Source organism: Ceratotherium simum, chromosome 25, assembly GCF_057802395.1.
Source record: "Ceratotherium simum simum isolate JZ-2026a chromosome 25, ASM5780239v1, whole genome shotgun sequence".
Taxonomy (NCBI): Eukaryota; Metazoa; Chordata; class Mammalia; order Perissodactyla; family Rhinocerotidae; genus Ceratotherium; species Ceratotherium simum.
This window is the reverse complement of record NC_141924.1, coordinates 536,425-557,215: the sequence shown is the minus strand read 5'-3', so window position 1 is coordinate 557,215 and position 20,791 is coordinate 536,425. Positions and strand designations below refer to the sequence as shown.

The 20,791-nt window shown below is 62.6% G+C and overlaps 1 protein-coding gene across 7 annotated transcripts in view; it reads right to left on the bottom strand.

Moving 5' to 3' along the window:
- The window catches only part of PLXNB2 (plexin B2), a 32,344-nt gene that overhangs the window by 5,263 nt on the left and 6,290 nt on the right, over positions 1-20,791 (bottom strand). For 3 of the 7 annotated variants that reach the window (XM_087448674.1, XM_087448671.1, XM_087448675.1), the window contains exons 2-24: positions 14,222-14,274; positions 8,624-9,710; positions 8,079-8,261; positions 7,860-7,988; positions 7,039-7,139; positions 6,800-6,926; positions 6,217-6,370; positions 5,219-5,333; positions 5,030-5,138; positions 4,849-4,950; positions 4,302-4,394; positions 3,894-3,975; positions 3,652-3,812; positions 3,394-3,542; positions 3,114-3,222; positions 2,749-2,885; positions 2,387-2,557; positions 1,799-1,928; positions 1,469-1,696; positions 1,171-1,347; positions 904-1,043; positions 482-582; positions 75-304 (exon numbers count right to left, since the gene is read on the bottom strand). In XM_087448674.1, coding sequence (XP_087304800.1) covers positions 75-304; positions 482-582; positions 904-1,043; positions 1,171-1,347; positions 1,469-1,696; positions 1,799-1,928; positions 2,387-2,557; positions 2,749-2,885; positions 3,114-3,222; positions 3,394-3,542; positions 3,652-3,812; positions 3,894-3,975; positions 4,302-4,394; positions 4,849-4,950; positions 5,030-5,138; positions 5,219-5,333; positions 6,217-6,370; positions 6,800-6,926; positions 7,039-7,139; positions 7,860-7,988; positions 8,079-8,261; positions 8,624-9,697 — 4,002 coding nt within the window. In that variant the 5' untranslated portion in view covers positions 9,698-9,710; positions 14,222-14,274. The other 4 variants (XM_087448673.1, XM_087448672.1, XM_087448676.1 and 1 more) reach the window with 4 other exon arrangements.

Below are 20,791 nucleotides of genomic sequence, written 5' to 3'. Positions count from 1 at the left end.
CCTGGGCCCCGCCCCTCGCCCGACCCCACCCTCCCTGGCCCTGCCCTCCCACCCTGGGCCCCGCCCCCACTCACGTTGATGAGGAAGGACTTGCTGTTGAGCAGGTTGGAGAACTGGTAGAGCGCCTGCTCCACCACGGGCCGCCGCGACTCGGGGATGTCCAGCTTGCCCGTGATCATCACGTCCTTGTCGCCATCCTTGGAGGGCAGGAAGAAGACGCGGTCGGTGTAGGTCTTGTAGTCCAGCACGGGGATGCCCGCCTCGTGCACGTCATTTGTCTGGTCCTCCATCTCGATCATGAGGTCTGGGGGGAGGCCGCAGTGAGGCTCCCGCCAGCCCGGCGGCCCGCCCTCCCTGCCCTCAGGACAGCCTCCTCCAAGGCCCTCCTCCCGTGTGCCAGCCCAGAGGCGCCCTGGGCCCTGGCGGCAGGGAGCCCCCAGAAGGTCAGGGAGCCCAGGGAGGTGGAGGACTGCGGCCCTACCCGTGAACTCCTTCTTGCAGCGATCCCGCACGCTCTCCTCCAAGCCCTCTAGCTGAGACTTGATTTTCTCGTACTCACGCTCCGCCTGCTGGCTCTTCCTCCTGGGGGCACAGGGAGGCTCCTGGACCTGGCCACTGGCTGGCTCTGAGCCTCTGCCTTGTGCTGGGCAGTAGGAGTGGCCAGAGGGGCTGGGGCCGGAGTGGAGGGGGAGTGGGGAGCTGAGGCTGCAGGGGGTGGGGCAGGGGTGCAGGGGGTGTGGTGGGTAGTGGTGCAATGCAGGGGCTGTTGGAGCTGAGGCTGCAGAAGGGGAAGGCATAGGAGGGGGGTAGTGGAGTGGTGCCAGGGGGGCGGGGGTGGTGCGGAGGTGTAGGGTGTGGAGGGTTCGGGGGCCGGCAGGCTGAGGCTGCTGGGGAGGGGCTGACCAGTAGCAGTAGACCGACACAGCGATGACAGCCACCATGGGCACGATGACCAGTGGAAGGATGAGGCTGAGTGGCACGTCACTCACACGTGTGTCATACTCCACGCGGCCCAGCACCCACTCCCGTGAGCCGAACTTCACCTGCGTGGACAGGTGGACTTAGCAGGGACAGGTGTGGTTAAGACAGCCCACTGCCCCGACACCCCTCGGAATACTTCCCTCCCTCCCTCCCTGCTCTCAGCGGACCCCTGGCCCCCCTACCACGCACAATGAACTCAGGCAGGTTGTGCATCGTGTCCCGCTTCTGCCGCCGCTTGGGCGGAGGCTGCACCTCCGGGGGCTCACAATACAGGTCGGTCTCGGTCAGCGTCTTCATGACACAGCGCTCGGCGCCCACGAAGGCCTCGGCCTCCTGAAGCGTCATTGCTTTGTTCAGATTGGTGCCCTGGGGGGGTCACAGTGACCAGGAGGGGGTCACAGACGCCTGGACCAGCTCAACCCAGACCTCAGGCTGTGTCCCCACACGCAACCAGTCAGGACCCTGACCCCCGGGGCTGCGTCCTCACCCGGGCGTGGATGAGCTTGTTGACCTGCTTCTTGACGCCCCCTGTGAAGTTCTCAAAGGTGGGGTCGGCCACATACTCAAAGGCACCGGCCTCAGTCCTGAGCGGGATGCGGTGCCCGTCCATCTGAATGAGTGCTGTGAGGTTGTAGGCCTCAGGCTCCTCAGGGACAGCCGGGGACAGAAACACAACCTTGGAGTCGTTGTAGAACACGTACTCTGTGCCCACGACCTATGAGCCGAGATCAGGCTGTCAGGCTGTCAGTTGGCGCAGGCCCCATCCCTCTTCTTACGTCCTCATCAGAGCTGAGACCCCAGCTGGCACCGGACTGACCGTTGTGGCCTGCAGGGGTCCGGCCTCCCGCCGCCGCCGCCAGGACTGCAGGGGCTCGGCTATGACCACCATGGTGAATCTCTGGATCAGGCTGAAGCCTTGCCCTGTAACGTTGATGCTCCGGCCGCCACTGGGAGGCAGGGGGCAGTGCCTCAGTGGGCATGACTGGGCAGAGCAGGTGTCTTGCAGGCTGTGTGCCCACCAGCTCCCGCTTCCGTTCTGGCCACTCGGTGGGCTTGGGGAGGGCGGGGCCTGGAGTCCCTGACCCCTCTCTGCTTTTGGGGGCACATGCAGCCTGTGTGAGCACATGCTTGCTGAGGGTGGGGGCTGGCTCAGAGCACATGACTGTGCGCACTGCCGTCTTCACTGTCAGAAGCAGGGCAAGGGGGGGCTGTGTGGCCTGCTGTCTGGGTTTTTAGGAGGAAGCTGATCTGGGGGGGACAGTGGGGTTTTCCGGAGGCCTCCGCCTGCCACCCAGACCAGCCCTACCACATCCTACAAGCCCAGTGGGCAGAGGCCTGGGAAGTGGCTGAATGGAGAGGGTGTGGTGTTGGCGGCACCGGCCAGGGAAGGAGGGAGAGGCCACACCTGACGAAGCTTCGCAGTGGCTCGAAGGCCCGCAGCACTGGATTCTCGCGGTAGGTGAAGGTGACATTGGGGTTGAACACGCGGGAGCCCCCGTAGTAAATCTCCAGAAACAGCTCCCCGAGAGCCACCTGGGGGCCCGTGACACACTGGAGCTGGGCCCCAAACTGCATCCTGGGGGTGGGAGTGCCAGTCAGTGTCAACCCCACCCTAAGACCAAGCCCAACCCTAGGCCAGGGGGTCAGTGGGTCAGGCTGGTTCCACTGTCCCCTCCAGGGCAGACTCAGGGCCCCGGCCAGAATGCCCCACCACGTCCCCAGAACCAGGGCAGACCGAAGACTCGCCGGCCCACAGGTGACACCCACACTTTACAAGGGACGTCACTGAGGGTCACCCGCACGTCTTCCTCGGAGCCCGTGTCCAGGTGGGTGCCACTGATGGTCAGCACGGTGCCCCCTGCCTGTGGGCCCTGCTTTGGCTCCACGCTGAGGAGCTGGGGCTGCTACAAGAGCGACAGGTGCATTCGGGTTAGCGCTGGGGCAGCCAGGCTGTGGTCTTCCCTCCCAGCCTTGACTGAACAGTAAGCGTTGTCAGAAGGTGGCAGGGGCACGCCTCATCCCACATCAGCATGCAGCCCCCAATGGGCCCAGGGTCAGCACCAGGGCCAGGTCCCACCCACGTCGGTCCCCAACCTGCAAGACTCGCGCGGATTCTGGGGCCAGGCTCTTACCTGGTAGGTGAACTGGACGTCGGGTGGCGAATGGCCGAGCTTCCCATTGACGTCCACCATGACACCCGCCGTGGAGGATGCGTTTGCAGCCTCAATGGTGCACACAATCCTGGGTGGGTGACAGGCCAGGTGGGGACACACTCAAGGCCCTCCCCAGGCCCCCCAACTTGTAGATCTGTGGGCGTGGGAGCCCTGGGCAACCACATACCCCTGGACCACATCCTTCCTCTCCATCCACTGACCCAGCCAATGGAGCGCAGGCTGTGGGCTGTCCACTCACCGGGTGGACACGGAGTACCGTTCTGGCTCAAAGGTGCAGTTCTGGCCAGCCACGGTGACCCTCTTGATGTCATCTGCTCTGACCCCCAAATTTGACCCGTGGATGGTGATGCGAATGCCCCCGCCCAGCGGGCCTGTCTCAGGCTGGATCTGAAATCGGCAGAGCCCAGCTGACTGGGTGGCTTGGGCAGGCTGGGGCCACACGGGTGGGCAGGGCCAGGCTGAGTCCCTCCCTGCCAGGGACACGCGAGGGGCTCACCCTAGTGATGACAGGTGGTGGGCACTCAGAGGTGGCGTTGCTGCACAGGGCCTCGTACACACACCTGCCCTGCCCGCTGCACCACACACACTTGTAGGCGGGGTCGGCAGCCAGGCACAGGCTGCAGTCACTTCGGCCAAAGGAGCAGTTGTAGAGGGTCACTGTGGAGGGAGAAGCCAGCGGTCAGCAGGGCTGCCCTGCTCCCTGCGCCCCACCTGGCCCCCACTGCCCACCCCACCCACCTTGAAGCTTGCTGTCAATATTCTTGCCATAGGACTTGATGTACAGGTGCAGGGGCAGCGTCTCGTTAGCGTCATGGGACAGCTGGGGGGACACGCAAGGATGTGCTGCATTCCTTGCTCCCACCCAAGGCCCCAAAGGTGACCACCATGCCCACGATGGCCCAGATGGTCCTCTCATGGCCGAGGGGCAATAGGAGGCCAGGAGCTGGAGCCTCAGATGTGACGGATTGCTTTGATTCCAGGGCAGGGGGAGGACAGAGATGCTGAGGCCACGCCTGCCTGGCCAGCGGCGCCTGCTTCCTCAGCCTCCCCCTCTGCCCCGCCCCTCAAGCTCTGCAGGTGACTGGGCTGCCCCCACAGACCCACCCTCGGGGTCCAGCAGCCCAGCCTGCCCACCCTTGGCCGTACCTTTGGGGTCCGAAAGGAGAAGGTTCCTGACTCCTGCGTGTTCACCAGCACCTCGAACCTGAGCAGGTTGCTGCCCACGTAAAGGGGAGAGCCCTGCGAGACGGGCCGGTCGACACCCCAGACAGGCCAGCCCATCCGTCCCTGCACCCCGGGCCCCCCAGACTCCTGGGCCAGCTTAGGCACTCCCATCCCAACTGACCACTCGGCCACTCCCAGACACCCCCACCAAGGCCACATGGGAGCACATCGCCCTGCTCTCGCCTCACTGAATGGCCCCCCAGCTGCCCTTCTTTTCTCTGCCTGGTTCTCAAGGATGACCCAAATGTCCCTACATCCTCCCAGACCTTGTCTCCTTCTGTCCCCAAACACATGCTGAGCACCTCCCTTGTGCTGGGCCCAGGCACCCCAACGTCGGTTTTGCAGGAGGATGGATCTGAACAAGACCCACCAACACTCCACCAGCCATCAGGCCCCTGCTGGGGTCCCCAGGCCTGTTCGCACTGGTCAGCCCCTGTCCCCAGGCCAGTGCCCCACAAGCCCCCCCCACCTTCACTGTGTCCAGGTTCTTGCCCTGGAAGGTCACATCTGTCTCATGGTTCATGGGGATGACCAACGGGCTGGGGTTCAGGAACTGGGGGCAGTTGTCCTCCTGCAGAGAGCAGGCTGGTCAGAGGCTGCCTGGCCCTGGCAGAGCAGCCTGGTTCCCACACAGCTCCACAGCCCCTCACCATGTGAGCACGGACGATGCTGTCCTCGGGATTGGGCGAGGCCTCTCGGCACTCATGGTAGCGCAGGTCCCACTGGCAGGTCCAGCGGTTGCTGGTGCAGGAGATGCACCTGGGGGAGGGGTGGTGAGGAGGGTCAGGTGCGCAGTGGGCGTGGGGGGTGGGGCGAGGCTGGGTAGGCTCCACACTCACGGCAGGTTCTCCGCCAGGCTCATGGCCTCCCGGCAATCATAGAAGGGGTACAGGTGGGAGGTAAGAAAGATGGCGCCGTGTTTGAAGAGGAGCTGGAGGTTCACAGCCACGTGGTCTGCAGACAGCAGGTGGGGACAGCGTCAGGCGGGGACCACAGTGCAGGGCAAGGCTGGCATGGGGGGGCAAGGGACAGGAAGGCCTGGAATTGGGCCTCCCCCAGCCCCAACTCCTCACCCCATTATAGCTCCCAACACATCGAGCACAGAACCAGAGGTTAAATGTGGAGACCCCTTGTCTGTGAGTGAAGCCCTGCAGGGGCTGCCCCACCGACTTGCACTCGGGCTCAGCCAGGCCTGCCACTCGCTCTCAGATCCTGGCTCAGGTGTCGGCTCCCAGGGCGGGGTTCACGTTGCTCCCCAGGGATCTGTGCCCTCAGGCTCATTCTCTGTCCCTGTAGGTGCCAAGGGCTGTGGTTCCTCAGTGTCTGGGGCAAAGCACCTGCCAGGTCCCTGCCATGTCACTGTGCGTCCCCTGCCTTCACCAGCGAGCCATCCTCCATGACCCCGAATGCTCAGGGGACAGAGGCTCAGCGCCTGCCCTGGCCCACATTTGGGCCCCAGCCTCTGGGGACAGCCCCACCTGTCTCAAGCTGGACAGGGCAGGGAGGGGCAAAGGGCTTCTGCACAGACGATGGAGCCCAGGGCCTGGCACCTAGGTGGTGCTGAGTAAATGTGACAAAGGAGCAAAATTGAAGGGCTCAGATGAGTTGCTCTCATAACGGCCTTGGGGTGGGGGTGGGTGCTGACATGCATGGCCCCCACACGGCTCAGGGCGTCCAGAACCAGAACTGCTTGTGGGCCTCTGCCCCGCTCCCCCGTCCACCTCAGCCTGCACCCCTGGACTGGGCCACTTGAGGGTGTCGACGGGTGGGGCACATGACCACACGGTGTCGAGAAAGGAGAAGTGCCCGCCCAGTGGCTGGAGGAAAACGGCCTCACCCTGGCCGGGCGGCGTGCTGGGAATGCTGCTCGGGGAGTTGCAGACAACGGCGTCCCCCTTCATGCGGGCCGGGTGTGGCGGCGTCTCCCCGAAGAGGCACTGCAGCTCATCATTCTCAGTCAGGGCCGGAAGGGGGCTGACTGTCAGCTGCACCTGGGGAAGGGCCGTGCGGTTCACACCAGGACCCATGCCTAACCTTGGGGTGCAGGGGAACCAGGGCCGGGCTGTCAGCACTGAGGTTCTCCTGACCCGCTCAGAGCACCTGTCCTCTGACCCATTCTCTGGCGGCCCTCCTGCACGTGTACAGGCTGACCGCCCAGAGCAGCCTCTAGCACCTGACTCCATTTCATCTGAAACAGGCCCCTGTGTGGTCATCCCAACAACTCCTGGGACAGGGCCTGGTTCTGCCCAGGAAACACAGGAGCCCCCAGGACACAAGGGCCAGGGGGACCCAACAAAAGACAGGCACTCAGAGCCCAGGTCGGGAGTGAGGTGCTGTGCAGCAATCCTCCTGGAGCCAACACCCCTTGGCCAGCAGCAGCCCTGCCTCCACCCTAGACCCTGCCGCCCCCGGCCACACACCTCCCCCGGGGCCCTCCGGCTCATGTTTTGTGGCTGGGCCCCGGTGATGGCCACGCAGGACTCGTCTCGGCTCCACAGCCAGTGGCCGCTCTCACTGGCCCTCAGGCACTCGGCTCTCCTGGTGCATCTGCAGGGGCAGGGGGCAGCCTCAGCACTGGTACTTGTCAGCCCCCAGGGCAGGGCTGTGCCTCCACCAGGCCTCCAGGGCATGACGGAGACCCCTGGAGCCAGGCACTCACCGTCCCTCAACGACGCACCAGCCGCAGTAGGGGTCCTGGGAGCCGCGGCACTGGGCGCAGGTCGGGTAGCTCAGACACTCCTGCACCGGGAGCCGGAACACCTGGGCAGCAGAGCAGTGGGTGGGACTATGACCACTGGAGGTGACAGCCAGCAGCCACAGGACCTCCCTTGGACCCCAGACTTTCCAGGGACCACTGGCTTGACCCCACCTTTATATCCAGGCCTTAAAAGACTCAGACACCAACTCAAGGCTCGCCAGCAAGAGCTCCAGGCAGCAGCTGCCCGCCAGGCCCTGTGTGGCCCTGTCCCGTGGCTGTACCTGGCTCAGGATCTGATGGTGCAGAGTCCCAGGTAACCATGAGGGTCCTGGTTGTGGCACCTCCCCTATGCCAGCCCAGGCCCTCTGACCCTGCTCCCTGTAAGAGGTGCCTGGATGTCCTGGGTGCTCCCAAGGCTGGCTTGAGGGGCTCTTGCACCAGTCCCCCAATAAATTGGGGGGCCTGGCCCCTGTCCCCCACTGTCTGAGCTCACAGAAGTTACACAGGGCCCCTCACCACTCTGTCCACCACTGGGGGAGGCCCATTCAGAGCACTGACCCGTCCTCCCCATCAGGATGGGGCAGAGGCAGGGCCAGAGAACCAAGACAGACAGAAACAGAGCTGCAGAGACAGGGAAGGTGCTAGAGACACGGGATGGAGACGCTGCCGGGAACCCAAGGAGAAGGGGGTCAGTCCCCTTCTCGTCCTCCCCTGCACCCCTCTAGGCCAATCCAATGGCCTGGACCACCAAGGCCCCTCCTCCAGAGGCTCCACAGGCCTACCTTGTCCTGGGTCATGGCGTACAGACTGGCCAGATCTGCGGACAGGACCAGGTCCCGCTTGATCCTCTTGTTGATCTCCACGAGAATAGAGCCGTACTCTGCGGGGCTGCCGTCCGGGGCGAGGTACACCTGTAAGCACGAGGGCAGGCACGTGAGGGTGGGGGTCTCGCATACAGACTGCCCCTCCGAGAGCCGCCCTGCCCCATCCCCGGGCCTCACCTTGAGGACCCGGCCATCCGAGGTACCCAGGAAGGCAACAGTGTGGCCGTTCTCAGCGGTCACCGTTACAGCCGTCAGGTTCAGGCCTCCACGCTGCAGCACGGCAGTGGCCGTGAGTCCGTCTCGGCTGCCCAACGGGTAGGGCAGGTGCTCCGAGCCACATGGGAAGCTCTCACTGGCGCCCTGCAGACCATGGCGTCAATCGTGGGCACAGACCCCTGCCCCAGAGGCCTCTCCCCATTGGAGCTCCCTGCACTGTGGCCGCCACACACGTCCCCAAGAACAAGAGCCACGCAGGCAGGGACCCTGCCCGCGTGCTCACTGCTGCACTCTGAGGCCCAGCACAGAGCTGGCACTGGAGCAAACGAACGAACCAACACCTGGGAAAAGCGGCCCCCCGTGTAAGCACTCACACTGCCCCACCGCATCAGCACATGGGCACCCTCTCACGGCCTCACAAGCACAGATGAGCCAGCAGGAAGCAGCGACATGCAGACCACACGTGTGTGGTCCACATCCGTGGGAGAACGTGCTGAGGCACATACCGGCCCGTGGCCCCCACACTGGATCTCTCCGTGGAAGGGCTTGTAGAAGATGTCACGGCCCGCCTCCCGGGTGCCCGTGTAGCAGGCGTTGCGGTTGGCCTCCATCTTGGCGTGGACCTCGTCCAGTGGGAATAGGCAGAGGCCTGCACGGGGCCCTCCACCACCCCGGCCGTCCTTGCTGAAGACGGCATAGAGCACCCTGCCGGCGCCCGGCACGGCCACGGAGGCTGCCAGGCAGGTGCTGAAGGCGGGGTGCTGGGTGTCGCTGGGGTCGAGGCACCGCAGATCCATCTCCAGGTAGGAGTAATAGAAGGGGTCCTGCTTGCACATGCGTGCCAGCAGCGTGCGGTTCCGGGCCGGGTGCTTGTCCTGCTGGTTGAAGACGAAGAAGACGTACAGGCCGTCCTCAAAGGCGGCCACGAACTGCTGTGTGTTGGTGGACAGGTAGCCGGCCTTGTACGTGGCATGGTCCGTGTAGGCCTCAAAGGCCTCCCTGCCCTCGGCCCGGTCCAGCAGGCGGGTGCTCACGATGATGCCGTTGTCCTGGGGCCCGTTGCCTTTGCCCACAAACAGCACGCGCTCGCCGCCCGGGCCTGTGGCGCTCACCAGCCCCACGGTGGCCACACTCTCGTCATTGCTGGCCACGAAGGACTTCTCGCCGCTGCTGTCCTCGTAGAAGAGGCGCGTGGAGATGTTGCTCAGGGCGCGCAGAGCACAGATGCCCTTGAAGAGGCTGCCGCACTCGACCAGGCGCTTCCTGGGCGGGTCGAGCAGCAGGAGCTGGTTGACGTTGTTGGTCATCGTGGCCTCGTGGCACTGGCTCGCCTCGATGGGTGGCGTACACTTCTTGTTGTCCAGGGCCGGACCCGTGGCCGCCTGCTGCTCCAGCTGCAGGTTGGCATTCAGCTGGTAGAGCGCGTTCACTGCCCCCAGGTACACCACGCCTGACGCCTCCTCCACCACCAGGTGGTTCAGCTCCGTCTCGCTGTGGAAGAAGTCCAGCTTGCGGGGCCGCAGGCCCGCGATCATGCCCACCAGGCACAAGAGGGTCAGGGCCCAGAGCTGCAGTGCCATCGCCCCCAGCACCCTGCGGGAGGAGAGAAGGGTCAGGGCGGCCCCAGCCTGGAGGACCCGCCGTGCGCAGGAAGCCCTCTTCGAGGGCTTCTCCAGACCTCCCATTCTGGACGCGGCCTGAATGGCCAGAACACAGGCCAGGGAGAATCGTGGCTGCCCAGCAGGCCCTGAGAGCCTCCAGTCCCTTCCCTCGCATGTGGCCAGACACACTCACTCTTGTCTCCAAGGAGACCATTTCCCAGCCTCTCTCAAGAAGTTCAACCTGTAGCGTAAGCTATGACGAGGCCCAGGCCATCACCACTGCATGCCACAGGCCCAGGTGTGGCTGCCCTCCAGGACTGTGCCCGGGCATCCACCTCTAGGCTCTCAAAGCACCTGCATGCCCACCTCCAAGGCCACGGAGTGCCTCCTCCAGGAAGTCTCCCAGGCACTCACGCATGTGTCCCATGACTCCAAGAGCTCCAGGTGATCTGGGGGGCACTGTTTCCAGACCCCAAGCCCCAGCACACAGGCTCAGGCTGATCAACAGGCCCTGGATGTTCAAACAGGTGGACCCCACACCTGTTCTTCATCTGACTGCCAGCACATGGTGCACTCTGATGGGAAACGGAGCGGAACACAGAGCTGCAGCTGAAAGGCAGCGGGGCCAACCATCGGGGTCAGCAAGGGCACGCACTATTTATATCTGCCCACAAGTGCTGCTGCGACTGCAGCCTGGCCCCACCTCCCGGCCACCTCCTCTGAGCCTCCCTGATCCCCTGGGGACCCAGCAGAGGAGCCAGCAACAATCCACCCGCCTCCCTGCGCATGCTGCCCCCCCCCCCCAGCAGGACTCCGGGAGGGGGCTCTGAGAGGGGCAGACCCCAGAGTCTGCAGTGCGCCACGTTGGTGTGCAGGGGTCCATCTGAGCGCACATCCCTGCATATGTGTGGGCCCATGCGTGCGTCCATGTGTATGAGGGATGGCCGCTAAGGCCAAGGCTGGGCTAAGGAACCCCAGATTGGAGGAGGGACCCGAGGCCCCACAAGTGGACCCAGAACATATGTGGTTCCCCCTTCCCAACTCAGGGACACTGGAATCTGTCCCTGACATCCTGCCTCCAGAACTCTCCCACCTTGGGGCAGTCTCGCACTCCCTCACCCTCAGGACCCCCTACCAGCCTTCTCCGCCACCCCCACAGCTGCCCTCCACCCATGCGTGCAGAAGCCCTCATCCTAGAACCCCTGCCATCTTCCCCGAGGGCACGGTGCCTGGCAGGACATCCCCACCTGCCCATGCCATGTGCCCAAATGGGGCCAGACCCTGATGGCAGAGGGTCATGAGGGACCCAGGCCCTGGCCTCCCATACTCCCTGCACGGCCAAAGGAGCTGGAATGCCCTTTGGGGCCGCCTCAAACATCACCTCCCTGGATAGGCTCTCATTCCCTGGAGAAACAATTACTTTTTTTTTTTTTGTGAGGAAGATCAGCCCTGAGCTAACATCCATGCCAATCCTCCTCTTTTTGCTGAGGAAGACTGGCTCTGAGCTAACATCTATTGCCAATCCTCCTCCTTTTTTTCCCCAAAGCCCCAGTAGGTAGTTGTATGTCATAGTTGCACATCCTTCTAGTTGCTGTACGTGGGACACCGCCTCAGCATGGCCGGAGAAGCGGTGCGTCGGTGCGCGCCCGGGATCCGAACCTGGGCCGCCAGTAGTGGAGTGTGCGCACTTAACTGCTAACCCACAGGACGGCCCCAATTACTTTTCTACTATTCCTTGGACACCTCCTCCAAGATGGCAGAAAGGTGTCTGCTCTGCTCCATGGCCAGGGGAAAAGTTTCTTTGGGGCCCTGGCTTTGGGCAAAGCTGTGTTTACTGGAATGGGCTGGCTTTTTCTCGTGGACTCTGTAATTCTCACATCAAGCTAACTTCCTTCTTTGCTTGGGCCAGTAGGAAGCCCCTGGCCAGGCTGTGGCTGTTCCCATTACCCCCTGCATCCTTCTGTTCTGAGTCTCCACAACCTTCCTCAAACCCCTTGAGGAAGTGTAACCAAGAAGCAACCAACTGATGAAGCCGCCCACCCCAGAATCACTGCAGGCTCTGGCCTGCAGCACGCCCCTCAGCTGGGCAGCTCCCGCCTCCGCACAGACCCCACCCTCCACTGCAGGGCTCAGGTCTTGCCTGGCCCATGGGACCCCACATACCCACGTGCCCTCCTCACCAGCCACTGGGAGAGGAGCCACTCACAGGCTAGCTGGAAGGGACAGCAGGGACCTGGGAAGAAGCCCCTGGCTGCCTGGGGTAGAAGGCTGGGCAGTGCCAGGGAGACGTGAAGGTGGCCCAAGGGAGGGCTGCAGGAGGTGCCAGGGTGACCTCAGGCATGACCAAGACAGGGTGACCAGGTTGGGGAGAAGACAGAAAGATTTCACAAGCCCCTCAGGACCACGAGGCCAGATGGGCAGATCTGGGGGAAGGGGGTCTCTACCCACCACAGACTCCTCTCTGGGCTGAGCTACCTGTCTTGGGGAGAGGAGGACACAGTCTGGGAGATCCCCAGATGTGGAGCTGTGGGATGCCCGTGACTCCAAGAGTCTGCACAGAACCGGGTGCACCAGGACAGGTCCTGGACACTCGGGCACCCACCAGACCCAGGAAGGAAAGGGCCTGAGCTAGAGGACCCCACCCCTCAGCGCCCTGCTCTCTTGCTTGCTCTCATTTGTCTGGGCCCAAAGTCCACTCAGGGGCATGCCGGCCCCTCGGCCTTGCGCCCAGGCTGGCCTTCCCCACCCAGCCCTGCTCACCCGAGTCCCCGCTGCACCCCGGGCTCTGCTTGGCTTTGGCTCCAGCTTTCACTCCGGCCAGAGCTGCGGCGAGCAGGGAATGAATGGAATGTTCCCGGGGCCCAGGGAGGGAGCACAGGCGGGTGGGGGCGGGGGCGGGGGCGGAGCCTTGGAGCCCAGGGTAAACCTGGGAGCACTCTCGGTCGTCCAGATGGACCAGAGCTGAGGCCCCTCTGCTGGTTGGTCGGTTGGTTGGCAAGCACGCAGCCAGGACTTGAACCCAGAGCTGACCATGTGGGGGAACTCTCGGGCGCCCCTCCTTCTGGAAAAGCTCTGCTCTGATTCTGGCTCCTCCCTCAGCCCTGCTAGCTCACAGCCTTGCCAGGACCCAGACCAAGACCGGACTGGGAGCCACGAGGGCAGTCGGAGTTACAGTGCATAAAAAGAATGCTCTGGTCTTCCTCTCGTTCACATCACTTGACTGAGTCCCCTAGTGCAGGAGCCCAGCCCTATCCTCTGCCCCAGGGGTCCCAAGGCTGACACACTGTAAGTGCTCAATGAATACCATGTGTGTTGGGGCTGGCCCAGTGGCGCAAGCGGAAGTGCGTGCGCTCCGCTGCGGCGGCCCGGGGTTCGCTGGTTCGCTGGTTCGGATCCCGGGCACGCACCGACGCACTGCTTGTCAAGCCATGCTGTGGCAGCGTCCCATATAAAGTAGAGGAAGATGGGCACGGATGTCAGCCCAGGGCCAGTCTTCCTCAGCAAAAAAAGAGGAGGATTGGCAGATGTTAGCTCAGGGCTGATCTTCCTCACACACACAAAAAATAATAAAATTATAATAATTTTATTATATAATTATAATTTATATTATTTTTGTAATTTATAATTTATAATTATAAAAATAAAAATAAAGATTATATACATTTAAAAAAAAAATACTGTGTGTGCACTCAAGGACACCATGCTGCCCAACCCACTCGGTAAGAACGGCCAGGACCTGGCCTGGGCTCCCTGCCCCGGTCCCCCTGGCTGCTGGGCAGAGTGAGGCTCAGATCCCAGGCCTCAGGGCCCAGTGCTGAGCCCGGGCCATCCAGGGGCCAGGACGGATAGGGTCACACTCCACAGGCAGCAGCTCCCCTCCTCTTCCTGGACAAACAAAGCCTCAGGTGACATGCCTGGCCAGGCCCGGGAGCAAAGGGTGACCCACCTGACCGGGGCAGAGCGCAGGCCAGCGGTGTGGGAGGCGCTGGGCAGAGCCAGCAAAGCTTCCTGCCGCTAGTGTTCCTGGAACGGGCGCTTCCTGTTTTGAAGGCAGCCCGGGACCCCTGCTCACCGGGCCAGCGGGGATTTCCTCAGGGGCATCAGACAGCCTTCTTCCTGGCTCAAGTCCGGAGGTGCACTTCCAAGAAGTCGCACAAACTCCGGCCTGCTGCTGGCCCGGAAAGTGTCTGGACAAGCGCCTCCTCCCCCTGAGCCCAAATTCCCAGCCCTAAGGTCCCAGAACCCAGCGCCCTGGCGCCTAAACACCACCCAGGCTCACTGCAGAGCCCACCCCTCCCAAGCAAACAGCCTCAAAGAACGGGGGGCTTGGCAGCAGCCCCCATGGGCAGGCACGTGGGTTTGGGCAGACATGTGCACAATGGCCCGGCCGGACCAGAGCCTCAAGGACACCACACACCGTCAGTGGAAGGGCACCTCCAGCCTCAGTGTCTTCGTGGCTGTAGCCCCCGCTGCCTCCCCAGGTGGGGCCCAGTCCCCACTCACCGAGGCTCCAGTAGTCCAGCTCAGTGTCTGCTCCGGGCCAGCATCGAGATTCTCTAGGAAGCAAAGGAGAGACAGTGGTCTCACCACGAGCCTGGCTTGCCTCCACCTGTCTCCTCTGCTCCATGTCTGGGGGGGTGGGCAGCAGCCCATGGGACCCCATCTGGCCTCTGCCATCCTGGAGCAGAAGACCCCCAACCTCTTCTGCCTCCTCTACCTGCCCCCAGCACAGCCTCTCCCTCAGACACCAGCCTTCAAGCTCCTAGCCCAGCACCCCAGGGAACACACATCCACTCGGTCTTTCCAGAATCCAAGCCAGACACACCCCTCTCTCCTCTGCTCAAAAAAGGTAACAGCTTCTTTTCATCATAAGTCTATTGCCCCTGTCTACCTTTTTAAACTAGATACATACGTTACTTTGATTAAAATAAAAATTCCTTTCTGAAAAATATGTGTAACCATGACTCCGTAATTCTATTTACTAGCTGTGTGAGCTTGGGCAAGTTACTCAACTTCTCTGTGCCTCATTTCTCCATCTGTGAAATGGAGACAATCATGGTGAGCTCCCCCAGGGTTTGTAAGAACTAAACGATTCCCTCATGAAAAGCCTGCAGAGAGCCTGTTACACTGTAGTTAGTGAGGACTAAATGATTCCCTCATGAAAAGCCTCTGGAGAGCCTGTTACATTGTAGCACTCAGCAGTGGTTGCTATTGTATCCTCTCCTTCTGGATAAACATCATGTGCCCCTCAGGGAGGACCTGTCCAAGGATACTTCTCAGCAGGATTACTATAGGAAAAATTTGGCAACCACCCAGCATCCAAAAGGAAGACCCTGAAACACCAGGAGGCCAATGCAGGTGGGTGGTCCGTGCCGACCCCACTGGAGGCTGGATCCCAGACCTCTCCAGACAGCTGTGGCAGGGACTCCAGGCATCTCCACCGGCATCTATGTGGACACACATAAGTTTAATTGCTGAGAGTTCTAGAAGCCTTCATCCAAACTAAAAATAGTGGTGAAGCCTGGGGACAGGGAGGAGGCGGCTGGGACAGCAAAGTGACTTCATTTGCCAATTTTGGAAAAATTTTTTACAAGAATATACTCACGTATTACTTGACTAAACAAAATGAGGTATATGCAATAATAATGACCGCCTCTCCCAGCCCACTCGCCCCCCCAGCTCCACTCTGCTTCAGGATGTGGCCCCCCAGGCCCTCAGTGACCCCCTCCAACCATCTCTCCTGGCCTACCCCAGCTCCTCCCCCCATCTAAGGTTCAGCCACTGAACCCTGCTCCGGCCACAGCCACAGGCTCCCAGCCTGGCTGCCCTGCCCCAGCACTGTGCCTCCAACACCTCCACCAGGATCAGGCCCTGCCCCCATCCCATGGGGTGCTCCACATGCCCTGCGCAGCACACTCTCCCCACATGGTCACCATTCGCCCATATCCCTGGAGAGCAAGACCCAGGGCTGGACCCACAGCGGGTCCTTGGGAGGCCAGCAGGGGCGAGGAAGGCAGGGAGGCAGAGACCACACTTGTGCACACCGGCAGCGCTTCCCTGCAGCAGGAAAGCCCACTTGCATCCTCAGCCCCTGGCTGAGCAGGAAAAGGTTAACCTGGACAAGGGGCTTGGGGCTCAGGGTGTGGGGGGGTGAGAGGTATCCATTTGCTCTAGGCACTCAACACACTGAGCAAAGGCCACTCCACAGGCAAACCCAGGGCCCCAGCCTCATGAGAAAGTTAGGACTGGCCTGGCCTCAGGGTTGGCTCCACAGCACACGGAGGGCACAGGGCATGCAGACCTGCCACCTCGAAGGGATGGCATGCTGGCCTCCCCTGTGCCCACTCTCTCAGCCTCCTCCAGCCCCTGAGCTTCTCCCCATGGCATCCCCCCAACCCCCAGCCCCAGCCCTCCACTGGCCCAGGCAGGGGTGTGTGTGTGTGTTTGTGTGTGTGTGTGTGTGTGTGTGTGTGTGTGTGTCTGCTGCAGGCAAGGCCACAGGAGGCTGGCCTCTTCCAATAGACACCTTCTTCATGAGCCCACACACACCTGCCCACCCAGCCCCCATGGCCACACCTCCCCAGGGACCTGCCCCAAGTGACCCACTGACCAGGCTGGGCCCATCACTCAGAGCCTCCCAGAGGCAACCTGTGGATTTTTCCTCCTGATCTCAGGCTCCTCCAGCCAACACATCCTACAGAATGAAATCTGGACCTCTCCCCTCTCCCAGCCGCCATGTCCTGGGGCCTTTCCTAACTCAAGGGCGCTTCCTCTCTCAACCACCCAGTCCCGGCCCCCAGCTTCTCCCACCTTGTCCTTCCCACCCCCAACAGCCAGGCTTTATCTCCTGCTTTTAGGAGGGTCATTCCCACTACCCTCAGAAAGCCACCCTCCTGGGCCGGCACCATGGATTAGCGGTTGGGTGCGCGCGCTCTGCTGCTGGCGGCCCGGGTTCAGATCCTGGGCGCCCACCGACGCACCACTTCTCTGGCCATGCTGAGGCCGCGTCCCACATACAGCAACTAGAAGGATGTGCAGCTATGACATACAACTATCTACTGGGGCTTTGGGGGAAAAAAAATTAAATTAAAAAAAAAAAAAAGCCACCCTCCTGATTGCCCACAGGGCCCCGAGGCCATGGCTGATCCCCCACCCCACAGCACACACACCCAATGCTGCTGCATGGAGAAGTCTCAAGGGCAGAACTCTGGAGCCAAACTATTGGGTTCAAACCCCAGCTCTGTCATTTTCTGCCTGGGTCATGTGAGTTATCTACAAAGCTCCTGTGCCTCATGTTTCCCCATGTGTGACATGGGGGTAATAACAGTACAGACCTCAGGGGCTGCAGGGAGGCATGAGTGAGTTGTGAGTGAGTCAGTGGAAACCCTTTAGCTGCAGTGGAGGAGGTGCTCCTCCTAGCTTCACCATGTCACCATGTCTCTGCTTTTGCTGTTCCCCCTGTAAAACTCCTACCCATCCCTCAGAGCCCTGAGACACTCATCCTGACCTACAGGCTGCCACTCATCTTCTGTGGTCTTCACTGGCAAGCAAGGTCTGAACACAGGATTTGGCTGGGTGGGCACCTTAGATCTCAGTCCTGTGAACCAGCAATGGGATGACACATAGAGAGAGAGCCAAAAGCACACATGCTCCCTGCAGCTGGTCCCCAGCTTCACACACATAGTGGGGCCTCCTCCCCAGCCAGAGTGCTGATGGGGACGGGCAGCTCCCAGGACTCCAGGCCGCTCCTCCACACCCCAGACTGAGTGGGAAGCACTATGAACCCCTTGTCAGTTGGGTCCCCTGTGGCTTCCCTCTTCAGGTTCCACCTTCCCCTAGCCAGGAGCCCCCAGGCCCCCTGCACAGGCAGGTTCTGTCCTCCCTCACCGCTGCCACCAGGAAAGGTAAACAGAAGGTGCCCAGAGAGGAAGGGCAGAGTCCTCGCTCCAGACCAGGCCCACTGGCTGGGAGCTGTCAGTTCCTCCTCCCCAGGTCTCCGTCCCACCTGGGGGAGGGCTCTGGGGTGTGGGGTAGAGTTGGGGGTTCATTCCATGTCACTATTTTCAAACAAACACACACTGAGCAATTTCTTAAGGCAAATATCAAAACGATACAGAGCAGCCAAGCTCAGTGGAGGAGGGGCCCCTGTAGTCAGCCGCCCTTGGCCAGGCCAGCCACCCTGTGGGCTCAGCAAGGGGACCCAGACCGGGCTGGGACAGGTCGAGGGGGACAGCAGAGGTGCCCCAAGACAGGATGGGAACGCAGGCACGGGCAGGCATGGAGAAAGGGACGACTCAGACCCAGGCCCAAGTGTTGGGGGGGTCCTAGCACTGTGTGGAAAGCACTAGGGACCCCCAATGCGGGGGTGGGGAAGCCAACCCTTGAAAAGAGGGCGGGGCCGCGCCCCCCCAGGACAGGCCAAGGAGCGTCGGCGGAAGCTGTCCCCCCTGGGCCGGCAAGGCGCCCCTCGAGAAGCCAAAGAGCCGCCCCTCCCCCGCGGGCAGCTGGCAGTCGGGGGACGGGGCCTCCGCTCGCTCCCGACGAAAATGCAAATCTGCAATTAGCCAGGAGAGCTAAACAAATCAGAGGAAACAAAACCGGCCAAGACGCCGCAAATCCGAGCCTCCGCTGTTTCCAAAACAAGCGCGAGGGAGGGGCGCGGAATGGGGATCTGCCAGGAGAGTGGCGCCCCGGTCCCCGCGCGCCCAGTCCCGCCCGCCGGGCTCCCGGTCAGAGTCCAGCAGGGACAGCCTCGGCCTCGCGCCTCCCCGCGGGCGCAGGTGCAGGGCACCCCCGCGGCGCCGCCGCCAGACTCCCCGGAGCGCAGGACGTTACCTGGGGACGTGGGGGACGACCCGGCCGCCACAGCTTCTCCGGGAGCCTGGCGCCGCCTCCGTGCACCAGGGCGCACTTGCAGGGGAGCCTCCCCGGGGTCCCCGGGACACGCCGGGGCAGGAGCCTGACCCCGAGTAACAAGGGCGGCGGCGGTCACGTGGGCGGGGAGCCGTCCCTGCAGAGCGCTCACCTGGCGTCGGCACAGCCGAGCGAGACCCGCCTTTACGGAAGGGGCGCGGCGGGCAGCTCCGCCCCTGGCTCCAGAGTCAGCCCCAGGGCTCGTGCCCCCACTCCGCTGCCGGCCAAGCACGCGCGACCCCAGCAGCCGCCTGCACGACCCCGGACCAGACTCACCCGGAAGAAGGCCGAACTCGCACACTTCTCAGGGCAGAGGTGGGGCGGGGCGGGCTCTAGGGACAGACTGACGTGGGAGCCTGAGCCGTGCGTCAGCGCCGGGAGAGCCTCCCACAGGACCCCTCCCAGGTACAGGGTGTCACCACGCCCTCCCCACCGGCGCGGCGCTCCTCCCTCTACCGGCCGAGACTGTGGGCCACACTGCCCATTCCCAGCCTGGGTTTGGCAGGACTGATCAGCCTCTCCTTACAGTCTGGGCTCTGAGTCCCAACGTGAAAAGTCACTCCTGGCTGGAGGCAATGAGGTCACAGGCCCAAGACCTAAGGCCAAGGGGGGTATGCCCAGAGAAACCCCAGGGCTCTCCTGGCCACTTGCCAGGAGGTGCCAGGATCCAGTGCCCAGACCCCTCAAACTTCCCACAGCCTGTCAGCCACGCTGCACCGCCCCACCCGCCCGCCCGGCTTTGGATGCTCCCAGGGCGCCTCTCAGCCCTGTCTGAGGCCTGAGGCCATCTCACCAGGGTCTCTGCACCTAGCCCTTCCCCTCAAGAGTCTCAGGAGCTGACCTGGCAAAGCCCAAGGGCGTCACCCAGCCTGCTCCCTCTCCGTAGGCCAACTGCAGCCTCTGTATGTTGTGGTGCCAACTCAGACTGGGATCCCCACGCTGCCAGCAATCAGGCCCCTCTCCCATCCCAGTTCCTGCCTAACTGCGTGGCTGCTTAACTGTATGGTGAGAGAAAGACTTGAGAATACAGTTTTGATAACTTATTCTGTTATTCAAGAACACCACCGCCTGGGCCTCCTGGGCCCTCAGGACAGAAGGTGGCATTCAACAGGCTCTGATGCCCCATTCACACACCATGCTGCACGACCCACCTCTCTCCTCCTAACGGCCCCTCCTGAGTCCCAGCCACCACCGTGTCCCTGCCCCGGTCTCCCCACCCCAGCCTCGCCCCGTGTCCTTCTCTGCACAGCAGTACTCCAAATCAGAACATTCGCCGCTCCACGCTCTCCAGTGACCTCTCTGTGCTTGTGGGCAACCCCCACACGGGCCACTGGCCTGTCCCATCTGCTCAGCCCAAAGCCCCCATGAGCTTCCTGTGTGCCACTGAAGGTGCCGTGTGCTGGGGACACGGGGTTGCGTTTCTACCCTCCGTGCCCAGGAGCCCCCGGGGGCTCCCAGCAGCTGCCCCCCCCACCCCCGCAGGCACACAGTGGCCTCAGTTGACAATCGAGGAATAGGTGACAAGGATGGGACTGCTACTTAGGAAAACGCAGACATTCTCCTGAGATAACCTCACCAGTGGACAGCCTGTGGTCAGACTGAGAGGGACGGGAGGAGGGGCTGAGAGATTAAGAGGGGCCAGATTTGGGCAGGGGTGGGCACTGCAGGGGGTCTGGGGCACAGATGAGGCTTCCCACCACTGCTGGGGCAAGAAGAGCAGTTCAGACAGCTGCCCAGCCACAGGAGGGGCTCCTGGGTGACTAAGACCCCCATCCAAGCTGGGAGAGGCTGGGGGCAGTGCTGGGGGGCATTCAGGGCTCAACACAGGCATGAGCATGGGTTCTGATGTCTGCCTCCCCCCCGGCCTGCCCGCCCCACCTCTGAGCTGTGCCCACTCATCTCTCCTTTTGCAGGCTCACCTCCCACAGCCGGCTGGATGTTGCTGGCCAGGGCAGCCTGAGGCTCATGGCGGCTGCAGCTGGTCCAGGACCAGCCCCGCCCAGAGCCCCCTTCCTGGGCTGTGTGCAGGAGGCAGGGGTGGGCGTGGGGGGCGGACGGGTGAGGGCCTGAGTGAGTGAGGAGCAAGCAAGGCCTGTAATCTCCCCGTCAGTCTGTCAGAGCCTCAGCGGTCACCCGAGGCCCGCCTCCTCCATCACAGCC